General features: G+C 38.1%; 1 protein-coding gene across 1 annotated transcript in view; it reads right to left on the reverse strand.

Moving 5' to 3' along the window:
* TWSG1 (twisted gastrulation BMP signaling modulator 1) overlaps positions 1 to 10,864 on the reverse strand; it is a 76,216-nt gene extending 65,352 nt beyond the window's left edge. Inside the window, exons 1-2 of the mRNA XM_036880701.2 lie at positions 10,640 to 10,864; positions 8,822 to 8,976 (exon numbers count right to left, since the gene is read on the reverse strand). Of these exons, the coding sequence (XP_036736596.1) occupies positions 8,822 to 8,944 (123 nt within the window). The 5' untranslated portion in view covers positions 8,945 to 8,976; positions 10,640 to 10,864. The remainder of the gene's footprint in view (positions 1 to 8,821; positions 8,977 to 10,639) is intronic.
* Between the last annotated feature and the right edge of the window lie 1,825 nt (positions 10,865 to 12,689).

Genomic DNA, 12,689 nt, shown 5'->3' on the forward strand with positions numbered 1-12,689 from the left:
TTTTAAATTATTTGCTCTACTTCTATGAAAAATGTCATTGGTACTTTGATAGGGATTACATTGAATCTGTAGATTGCTTTTGGTAGTATGGCCATTTTAACAATATTAATTCTTCTAATTCATGAGCATGCTACAGCTTTTCATTTATTTGTATCATCAATTTCATTCATGAGTGCTTACAGTTTTCACAGTATAGGTCTTTTACCTCCTTGGTTAAATGTATTCCTAAGTATTTTATTCTTTTTGATGCAACTGTAAATGGGATTTTCTTAATTTCTCTTTCTGCTAGTTTTTTATTAGTGTACAGAAGCACACAAATTTCTGTATCTTAACTTTTATCCTGCAACTTTACTGAACTCATTTATTAGTGCTGATCATTTTTTGGTGCAATCTTCAGGGTTTTCTGAATACAGGGTCATGTCATCTACTAATAGTGATAGTTTTACTCCTTCCTACCAATTTGAATGCCTTTTCTTTTCATCTGATCACTAAGACTAGAATTTCTGATACTATGGGTTGAATAAATGTAGTGAGAATGGGCATCCTTGTCTTATTCCTTGTCTTATTTCCTTTAGAGGAAAAGCTTTCAGCTTTTCACGATTGACTGTGATTTTAGTTGTGCAAATACGGCCTTTATTACATTGAGGTATATTCCTTCTATATTACTTTGTAAAGATTTTTTATCATAAATTGATGTTGAGTTTTCTCAAATGCTTTTCCTGCATCTACTGAGATGAATTGATTTTTATCCCTCCTTCTGTTAATGTGGTTCATCATAGTGATTGATTTAAGGATACTGAACTTTCCTTGCATACACAGAATAAATCCCTCTTGATCATCTTTTTAACATATTTTTTATACGTTATAATCTTTTTAATATATTTTTTAATTTGGTTTGCTAACATTTTGTTGAGGATTTATGCATCTATGTCCATCAGAGATAGTGGCCTATAATTTTCTTTTTTATGGTGGTGTCTTTGATTTTCATATCAGTGTAAATCTGGCCTCATAGAATGAATTTGGAAGCATTCCTTCCTTTTCAATTTGTCGGATAGTTCGAGAAGGACAGAGATGAACTCTTCTTTAAAGGTTTCCTGTGAAGCCATTTGGTCCTGGACTTTTGTTTTTTGGGGAGTTTTTTGATTACTGATTCAATTTCATCATTAATAGTCAGTCTGTTTAGATTTTCTATTTCCTCCTGATTCAGTCTTAGAAGACTGTATGTTTCTAGAAATGTACCATTTGTTGGAGTGTAACTGTACTAGTTTCTTATAATCATTTGTACTTCTGGGGTGTTTGTAATTTTCTTTCATTTCTGATTTTATATTTTTGAGTCCTCTCTTTTTCTTGATGAGCCTGACTAAAGGTTTATCATTTTTGTTTATCTTTTCAAAGAACCAGCTCTTAGTTTTATTGATTTTTCACATTTTCTTTTTAGTCTCTATTTCATTTGTTTCTGCTCTTTCATTATGTCCTTCCTTCTACTAATTTTGGACTTTGCTCTCATTCATCTAGTTCCTTAGGTATAAGGTAAGATTGCTTGAGATATTTCTTGTTTTTTGAAGTAGGACTTTATCACTATAAACTTCCTTCTCAGAACTGTTTTTGCTATGTTACATAGATTTTGGAACACAGTATTTCCATATTCATTTTTCTTTAGGTATTTTATTTCTTCTTTGATTTCTTCACTGACCCATTAGTTGATTATAGCATGTTGTTTAGCTGCCACACGTTTGTGTTTTTTCCATTTTTTTCTTGTAATGATTTCTAGTTTCATACTGTTATGGTTGGAAAACATGCTTGACATGAATTCAGTCTTCTTAAATTTATTGAGACTTGCTTTGTGGCCTAATATGTAATCTTTTGTGGAGAATATTCCATGTGCACCTGCAAAGAATGTGCACTCTGCTGTATTTGGATATAATGTTCTGTATATATCTGTTAAGTTCATCTGGTCTAATAATGTGCTGGTTAAGACCACTGTGCCCTTATTGATTTTTTGGTTGAATGCTCTATTCACTGATGTAAGCTGAGGTGTTAAAGTCCCTTACCATTATGTATTACTAGTTCCCCCTTAATGTTTTGTTCATATTTGCTTTATATGTTTAGGTGATCTAATGTTGGTTGCATAAATATTTGCAATAGTTACATCCCTTGTTGGATTGATCCACTATTGCTATGTAATGCCCTTCTTTGTTAGTCTTGTCTTTAAAGTCTATTTTGTCTGATATAAGTAAGGCTCCACCATCCAAGACAAGGAATATTCCAGTCTTGAGCTCAAAATAAACCTCCTCCTCTCAAAAAAGAGTCACAAGGTGCCCAACTCAGTGCCCACACTAAAAGACACACACCACAGATGAGATGAAACTAAAAGTTTCCAGAGAGAAGAAACAAACTAACACCATCATCTACAGAGAATAAAAAACTGACTGGCATCAGACTTCTTACCAGTAATATGGAATGCTAGTACCATGAAGACATTTGAGAAATATCTTCAAAGTTCCCAGGAAAAAGAATTTAAAAACAGAGAATTCTATATTCAGGAAAATCACTGATCAGGTATAGCGTTAGAACACATTTTCAAAATATTCAGGACCCATGACATCCAAAACAATGCTCATGCACCTCAACAAACAAAAAGCAAATAATCCAATGAAAAAATGGGCAGAGGAGCTAAACAGACAGTTCTCCAAAGAAGAAATTCACATGGCCAACAGACACAGGAAAAGATGCTCCACATTGCTAGTCATCAGAGAAATGCAAATTAAAATCACAATGAGATATCACCTCACACCAGTAAGCATCACCACCATCCAAAAGACAAACAACAACAAATGTTGGCGAGGTTGTGGAGAAAGGGGAACCCTCCTACACTGCTGGTGGGAATGTAAATTAGTTCAAACATTCTGGAAAGCTGTATGGAGGTTCCTCAAAAAGCTCAAAATATACCATTTGACCCAGGAATTCCACTCCTAGGAATTTACCCTAAGAATGCAGCAGCCCAGTTTGAAAAAGACATATGCACCCCTATGTTTATTGCAGCACTATTTACAATAGCCAAGAAATGGAAGCAACCTAAGTGTCCATCAGTAGATGAATGGAGAAAGAAGAGGTGGTACATATACACAATGGAATATTATTCAGCCATAAGAAGAAAACAAATCCTACCATTTGCAACAACATGGATGGAGCTAGAGGGTATTATGCTCAGTGAAATAAGCCAGGCAGAGAAAGACAAGTACCAAATGATTTCACTCATCTGTGGAGTATAAGAACAAAGAAAAAAACTGAAGGAACAAAACAGCAGCAGAATCACAGAACCAAGAATGGACTAACAGTTACCAAAGGGAAAGGGACTGGGGAGGATGGGTGGAAAGGGAGGGATAAGGGGGGGTGGAAAAAGAAAGGGGGCATTATGATTAGCATGTATAGTGTGGGTGGGGTACACGGGGATGGCTATGCAACACAGAGAAGACAAGTAGTGATTGTACAGCATCTTACTACACTGATGGACAGTGACTGTAATGGGGTTTGTGGGGGGGGACTTGGTGATGGGGAGAGTCTAGTAAACATAATGTTCCTCATGTAATTGTAGATTAATGATACCAAAATTTTAAAAAATTAATAAAAAAAAAATACGCAGGACCCAGAAAGTTTACTTACAGGACTGCTCTTTTTAGAAGATACTTTGGGGCATATTACAACAAAATGAGAGTAAATTAAGAATAAGACATGGAATCAAAGAAATAGTGGAACTAACTTAGGAATCAATCAACAATGGGAATATACCATATGACAGCTTGAGCGATCAGTTAAGTCTCAAAACAAGACTGAAGGCTCCACTGGGGGAAAAACAAATTTCTTAATTTAAAACAATGTAAGAAGTAAATGACTGATGATGCAAAATCAAGAAAGGCAATTAGAAACTCAAGACAAACAAAGTCATTCAAGAGAGGAGATATAATCATAGCACCTTATGTGACTATACTGTCAACAATATTTACATAATCATTACAATATAAATATAATTTTTTTACTTCAATTTTAGGATATACCTGTAAGTAAAGCATGGAAGATTAAAATATAGTTACAAAACAGAGAAATAAGGTTAATAATATTTATTGACAGAGCACTTAAGTGCTAGGAGCTGATCTAAGTATTTATACCTAATCCTCACAATAACTATAAATGGTAGGTATGGTTATTATCCCTATTTTATAGATGACAAAACTGAGGCACTGAAGGATTAACTAAATTGTCCATGTCATGCAGCTAGTACTTGGTAGAACCAGCTTCAAATTCAGTCTTGTTCCAGAGTTCATGCTCTTAACCATTACACTATACTGTCCCTCAGAGTATTGATGTTATCAAGCTTGATCATATAGAAGCAATAGCATAGGCAATACCCCATTTCCCACAGACTTTGATATAGCTCAAAGAAATGATTTTGAAAACAGAAAATTCTAAGAGCAGTACTCACAAATGCAAGGCAACTGCTTTCCTTGCTGCCTCTGTGGCAAACAATGGTAGATTCACATGATCTGCTGTCTGTGATGGAAAGTGTGGTGATCAGTGGTAGAGCCACATGATATTCCAAGACTTTGGAGCCCTAATGAGCCCTCCTTTTTCTAGGTCCCTAAAGGAATTCACAATTCTTCTTAACTGAATTATATTCTACCTACTGCTAAAACCTTTTTAAAAAAATAAAAATTTTAAAAGAAATAAGGTTACTAATATTCTCCTCTTATATCACAAATTAAAAGATAGTATTTCTAATTGATAGAACAGAACAGAAAGGTTTACCTATATTGTAGAAATTGAAAGGGTACCCAAGAGAGAAACTAAAAACAGTGAAACAATTATGGCAGGGCATGGGTGGAGGAAGAGAGGATGGTAAGTGAGCTATGTCCTAATCTTAGAGATATAATACCAGAATTGACAAATTAAGAAATAGAAGTATAGCTGACCTTTGAACAAGGGTTTGACCAGCGCGGATCCACTTACATGTGGATTTTACTCAATAAATATGTTGGAAAACATTTTGAAGATTTGTGATAATTTGAAAAAAACATTTTTTCTAGCTTACTTTACCATAATATAGTATGCAATACATATAACATACAAAATGTTAATCAACTGTTTATATTATGAATAAGGCTTCCAATCAATAGTAGGCTACTGCAAAGTCAGAGAGTGAAAGACAAATACCATATGATTTCACTTATATGCAGAATCTAAAAAAGCAAGCAAACAAACAACACCAAAACAGACTAAAAAACACAGAGAACAGACTAGGGGTTGTCATAAGAGAGGTGTACAAGGGATGGGTGAAATAGGTGAAAGGAATAAAGAAGTACAAACTTCTACATATAAAATATATTAGTCATGGGGATGAAAATACAGGAGAGAATACAGTCAAAATATTATAATAGCTATGTATGATGACAGACAGTAACTACACTTACTGTTATGAGCATTTGGTAATACATATAGTTGTCAAATCACTACATTGTATACCTGAAACCAATATAATGTTGTATATCAACTATACTTGAATGAAAAAACCCAGTAGGCTATTAGTAGTTAAGTTTTGTGGGAGTCAAAAGTTACACACAGATTTTCAACTGTGAAGGGTTGAGGGTGGGGGTCAGTGTTCCAAATCCCCGTGTTGTTCAAGTGTCAACTGTTTATTATTTAGCCAAATGGCCATATGGTTAAAAAAATCACTTAAAGAAAGTAAAAATGAAAGCAGTTACTAGAAAAAGTAGTTCTCCCTGGATAATAGATGAGGAGTAGGGAAAATTAGTCAAGGGATTTTTTTCTCATTATGTATATCCTTCTAACAATGTGACTTCTCAGAGTTCTTTATTACTCTGATTAAAAAAAATACTTAACACATAATAGTTGGTTTCTTTTTTTAGAACTGCCTAGAACAAGAGAGAAACTTTAAGATCACTAGGTAGCCAATTTATTTTACAGTTATGATGGGGCAGATTATATTTTCCAAAAATGGCCATGATACTATATCACATCCACATGCCCTCCTTATGCTCCTCCATCAGAGGTGGGCCTATGTTCCCTCCACTTAGATCCAGGTGGGCTTCTAACTGTGGTGGGAGGAACACTGTAAACTCTCATGTGAGGCCATAAAAAACAATACAGCTTCTCCCAGCTCTCTGCCATGAGACATGTATCTTGGAAGCCCGGAGCTAACATGTGAGTCTGGCCAGTCTTCAGCTAGCACACTTGAGAGGTCATATGGAGAGACTACTGAGTGAGAAAGAAAAAGTGTGAACACCGCTGAACAATATTCCCAGTCCACATGTTAGACTTCAGATTTGTGATGTCCAATATGGTGTCACTAGTCACATGTAGCTTTTTAAATTTAATTAAAATTAAATAAAATTTTAAACTTTATTTTTCAATCACACTAGTAATATTTCAAATGCTCAATAGCTCCAAGTGGCTAGTTTCTACTGCAACAGGGCAGATGTAGACCATTTCTATCGCTGTAGAAAGTTCTAGCGGACAGCACTTGCTTCAGATAATTCCAGCTTTCAAGCCACTCCAGCTCACACTGTGTGATGTAAAGATGAGTTATCCCACTGTCCTGAGCTCAGAATGTAAATTGATGGGCAAAATTAATGTTGTGTTCAGCCACTGATTTTGCAGGTTGCTTGTTACACAGCTGTAGTAAGAGGAATATAAGGAAAGTAAAGCTCAGAATGTGAAATAATCTGCTGAAGTCCACAAAATCAGTCAAATGATGGAACTAATCACATTTCATTTCAATGTCTAAGGTGTGTTTTTAAATAAATGAATAAGAAAATTCTCAATACTTTTAACTTTAAATATCCTGCCAGTAGAAGCACTGCCTCTACTACACCAGAAAAAGATTTGATGATTCCTGGCTCTGAAGGAACAACAGGAACCTGAGAAATGTTAGCATCAGTGAATTAGTAGTAAAAAAAAACAAGTTCTAGTTTCTTTCCAATGAGTTTACTAGAATTAAATATTTAACAGGTGAAGCTTCACTTGATTTTCCAGTTTTACTTTCTTTTTTGAAGTAGTTTGTATTACATATGTTTTAATAAAAAGCAAAACAAAACAAAAAACCTTTCAGAGTGTTTATCAATATTAACCAAAAAGTGTTCTTTTTAAAATACTTCCTTTCCAGGCAAGGTATTTCAAATAATCCAATTTTTAATTATTTGAATGAATGGAAATTAAAGACTTGGTGGATGAAAAAATAATTGGGTATTTAAATGAATTTCCCCATAAACATTAAAATATAGTAATTGTTACATTATTTCTAATAATAAATAATGAAGCTACACTGAAACACCCTGGAAAATGGCACCGCTTTCCCATCTGATCACAGAATAAAGCTGGACTTCATGTGCAGACTACAAAATTTTCTGCTAGTACAAGTCTAAGTTTGATATGCGCCATATCAAAACTTACATGTATAAAATTAGATATTAATTACTGTTAATTTTTAAATTGCTAATAGCTAGTTTTAAAGAGTTCTTCCCTTTAGGGAATAGATATTAGAATTATGATAAAGTAATATCAAGGATTTGCTTTAAATTAAAACAGCTGGGGTGGAATACAGATGAAATAAGGATAGCCATGAGTTGATGAGGGCTGTGGCTGCTGATAGTAACTGCTGCTCATTACATTCTTCTCTTCTATTTATGCTTGAAAACATTCATACTAAAAAAATTAAAAACCAAACAACCAACCAACTTCTCTAGTTAAATGTTTTGGTTTGAAATGCAATGTAAGGGTTACAGAATATGAGAAGGTGACAAACTACACTCACAGAAAGGCTAGGCCCCTAGAATTTCAACTAGGAGCAAATGTCAGAAATAAGCACAAAATGCCTCTGATCTATAAAAAGTCATTATCACTTCTAGTACATACACACAATTGCTCTCATGTTAGGATCACAGTCGAGAGCCAAGAGGTAGCTGACTCATACTTTACATAGAATTCTAATATATGTGGTTACTGAATTTCTTAGCCCACAGCCAGTAACTAGAAGGGAGGCTAATAAATACAGACACACAAAAGGTCAGTGGATGGTCTAATAGGATGGGAAAAGAGAAAACAGCTCTGTGAGACAAGCTCACCACTAATTAATGCAACTTTACGGACAGTAATAAGCAGTATGCTTAGCAGGCCACAGGCTTTGGAGTCAAACACAGACCTTCTTCCATAGCCACTTACTAGCTGTATGAATAACTGAAAAAGATAACTGTCAAGTGTCTTGGAAGCAGATTCTCCAATTCCAGCCGACAACGTGCCGGCAACCTTGTGAGGGACCCTGAGCCAGAACCATGCAGCTCAACTGCTCCCAGATTCCAACCCTGCAAACTGCTTGAAATAATAAATGTTTACTGCATGAAGTTGCTACACTAGGTTTAAACTGTTACACAGAATAGATAATACACTACATTAAGGGTACAATTTGTCTATTATCTGACTAGCTAAATTTTTTTCTAAATAAAGTAATTGAGCCTCTCTGCTGTGTAAACTAGATTATACAGGGGACCCCTTTAATTCAACTGAACAGAGTGCTCATCACCTTGTAATGGTGTGTTTATAAAAAAGCTGGAAATTATTTTCGGTACTGAACTTCTGAATCTGATCTTGTTTGTATGCAAGAGAGGTATGGGGGCAAAAACCCAGACGAGCATGCCATGGTTCAGCACCTCAGGTCCATACACTGTACTATATACACTATACATCAATATATGTGTACTGTATCTGCTCTATAATACATTTTAATATAAATAAAAAATATGCTTAGTCCTACCTGAATGAGGCATTTGCTCACATCACTAGCACAGAGTGCTTTGTTACAATTCAGTGATACAGGGATCCATGTCAGAAACACAAGGATGGCTAGAGTAAGCATAACAACAGAGGGTGACTTCATGTTTCTTCAAAGACACAGTATCTCCCAGGAAGCTAAACAAAAAGAAAAAAAAATAGGCAGAAACCAAACTTTAATTCAAAGGCAAGTGCAGATTAAAAATAAATACAAAAATGAAAAACAAAACAAATAAACCAAGATTTCATGTTTGTGTTAAAAGGCTTTTGAGTGATCATTTAAAGATCATTCTCAATGAAAGACTTAAGTCAAAATAAATAAAATACAACTTTATGTAGTGATGTCTTGTTAGCCATCTTCAAAGACCTAGAATACAGAAATTCCTCAAACTACCCTATAAAGCCATCAGTAAGTAACCTGAGAATATCTAAAACAAGTAACTAGGCTCAGTACTGCACTGTTACTTTTCAACATTAGGCCCATATAAAAACTAATATTGTATTATAATTTTAAAACACTTAACAGTATGTTATTCTTAGAAAACAAATTTTAAAACTCCAAAGGATTCTAGTGATTATTTATCACTATCTCACTCTTTGTCTTTAACATAACTAGCCAGAATGAAGCAGCTCAAAGAAGGAGTGGACAGTCATTCCTTTAATAATTTAGTAAATAACAAAGGGGATAGCAAATTGTTAACTGCATTAAGAACTGAGTAATTTATTAAAATGGGAAGATATTACTTTAATTCTGTACCACAGTTACCACAGTCTTCAAAGTTATTAATAAGATAGTATAGACCAAAAAGAAAAAGGGGGGAAAAAAAGACCAGCACAAATTCAAATTGACAGTAATAATAATCAGCATGGCTATTAAACCTTTAAAAAAGAGAAGATATAACTTTTTGGCTTTATAACACACCCTGAAAATAGAATCATTTATTTTAAAATACATGACTACTGATGTAAGAGGGATAAAGGTGCACTTATGGGGCCTTTATGATTAAGTTAGAAACTTTAGTTTTTTATTTTATTTATACTAAGTACAATAAAGCAAAAGCAGTAAAAAGGCGAAAAGAATAAAGGACTTTGCACACGGTATGCCTCGTTTTGAAAGAGAAAGCCCTGGTGATTGTTACTGAGGCCCACAAAGTATTCCTGAAGACCGTTAGCAACCCAATTTTGCAACTTAACAACACGTACCAAATCGGATGATTTCCGTAACCGCTAGTACATATTTAAGGCCAAAGAGGTCATTTGAAAACATTATTCCAGAACTAGTTTTCATCCTATAACCACTAAAAGTGGCATTTCCACCCTTATCTATTACGATTGTCTTCATCCTACTCCCAAAAATTTTACTGGAAAAAGTAAGTGAATAAGGGCATGTACAAAACGGGTAACATAAACAATTAAAGGGCTTCTTTCTTTCTAGGGAGTTCGGAACAAACCCCATCACAACTGTTTTCAAACCTCGTGACCAGTTTCTCAGGCTCGACGACCTGTGTTTGGTCCCCAAAGGGGATGGCACTGACAGTAGCCTTTGTGCCGCGGGACGCCCAGGAGGTCGGCACCTCGAGCGAGGCAGGGGAGGGGCCGCCCGCCGGCAGCCGCGCCCCGCATACACCGGCCGCCGCACCCCCACTCCGTCCTCGGCGCAGGCGGGGCCCAGGCCGCGCGGGAGCGGCTCGGCTCCTCCCGGCCCCTAGCAAGCCCATCGCGGCCTCGGCCTGCAGAGAGCCGAGCGCGGGGCCCGGCCCCTCCACAGCCGCAGAGGCCGCCCCATCCCGCGCCTGCTCACCGTGCGCCGCGGCGCTGTGAGGTCGCCTGGCCCTGGTTCCCGGCAGGTCCGCCGAGCCCGGGGCGCGCCGCCGGCTGTGCTAGGGAGGCAGGCTGCGCCTCCGTGCCGTCCCTCCGCGCAGCGCCCGCGAGCCTCGGGCCGCTTAAAGAGACAGGACAGCCCGCAGCCCACCCCGCGTCCCCCGCTCCCCCTTTCGTCCGCCCTCGTCAGCTCCCCGCCGCCGCCAGCTCCTGCCAAGAGGCGTCTCTCACTCCCGGGGGACCCTGTCAGCCCCCGGCCGCCGGAATGCCCGCCCAGGACCGCGGCCTCGCCACGCCCATTGCCCCGCCCAGGACCGCCCACACGAAGCTCCGCCCAGGACCAGCTTCGTCTCGCCCAGGGTCCCACCCACCGAGGCCCCGCCCCTGGCCGCTCTCCGTCCCGCCTTCAGGGACACACCCACCCCGGCGCCCACGCGCGCTTTCTCGGCCGCGGTCTCCAGTTCCTTTGTCAGCCGCCTCGCGCTCCTGCAGACCCTTCTGTCAGGCCCATTCTCTGGGCTTACTGGTACCGGTTGCGGAGCTGAGAATGTGAAGTGTAGAGCTCACTGAATCCTCACACAAGCCTCTGAGGAAGCCATTATTGGCCCGTTATGGGGATGCAAGACCGTAGCACCGACTGGTGAAACAGCCCAGCCCCGTTACCCAGTGCAGCTGACACTGGAACCTTGTTATCTGACGTTGGAGGCAGGACTTATTAAAAATTCAGGTTTCTAGAATCTGCCTCAAACCTACTGAATAAGTATCTCCAAGGGTAGATAGAGCCTGCCTTCCTTCAGCAGTTCACTAAAATTTGCTGCTCCCTTAGTGAGGGCCTGGCTCTGCGCTTAGCATGACGTTAGCGGGGAGGAGGCGCCAGGGTGCTGGCCAAGAAGCAGGTTACGGGCCAGTAGAGGGGATCGAAGGCGGACAAATGGCTACAGCGCACGCCGTCCCGCCAACGCCTCGGGAAGATCGGGATGTCAGAGCACGCATGACGCCAGCTCTCATTTCAGCCTGTACTTTAGAAAAATGAATTCATTCCACCAACAGTCAGCATGTGGATAAAAGCAATTGAGAATTGCACTCAGTTCTTTCCCACAACCCTGACACTTACCTTTTTAAAAAGATTCCAGAGTGATTAGGTTGAAATCCACTGGGATAGATGATCCACAAGGTACTTTTCCCTTGGAAATAAAGCCCACTGGGATAAATGATCCACAAGGTACTTTTCCCTAGTGATAGCCTTAAATTGGTAGAAGTTTTAAATGCTTACATTCCCCTTTGACTGGAAGAAAGAGTGGGAAAAGTTGATTGGCTGAGGGGGTGGATTGCTTTATTGATGTTAGTCCACTGTTGTACAGTAAATAAGTATGTATTTTAAAAATCAAACCTGAAAATTACCCTAAAGAAATAACTAAGAATGTACACAAACTTAATTTTAAGCAACTCATTCTTGGTATTATTTACTGGTTAAATGAATTATGATACTCCAGTGCAATGGACTAAATCAGTTATTAAAAAATAATATTGTAGATCAAAAGTTCTCAAACTTTTTGGTCTCAGGACCTCATTATACTCCTGAAAATTACTCCCAAGAGGTTTGTTTGTATGTGCTACTGCTGCATTTATCAAAACTTTCGAAATTAAAACAGAGAAACTTAAGAAATACTTACCCATTATTCATTTAAAAATAACAGAGTACCTGAGAAGGGACTAGTGGTTACCAAAGAGAAGGAGTTGCGGAGAGTTGGTAGGGAGAGAGGGAGAAGGGGATTATGGGGCATTGTAATTAGCACACACAATATAGGTAGGTCACAGGGAAGGCAGTACAGCATGGAGAAGACAAGTAATGACTATAGCATCTTACTATGCTGATGGACAGTGACTGCAATGGGGTGGGCTGGGAGGGACTTGATAATATGAGTGAATATTGAAACCACAATGTTGCTCATGTGAAACCTTCATAAGATTGTTTATCAATGATACTTTAATAAACATAAATAAATGAGTCCATTATATAGTAACATAAA

This window comes from Manis pentadactyla, chromosome 6 (assembly GCF_030020395.1).
Source record: "Manis pentadactyla isolate mManPen7 chromosome 6, mManPen7.hap1, whole genome shotgun sequence".
NCBI lineage: Eukaryota > Metazoa > Chordata > Mammalia > Pholidota > Manidae > Manis > Manis pentadactyla.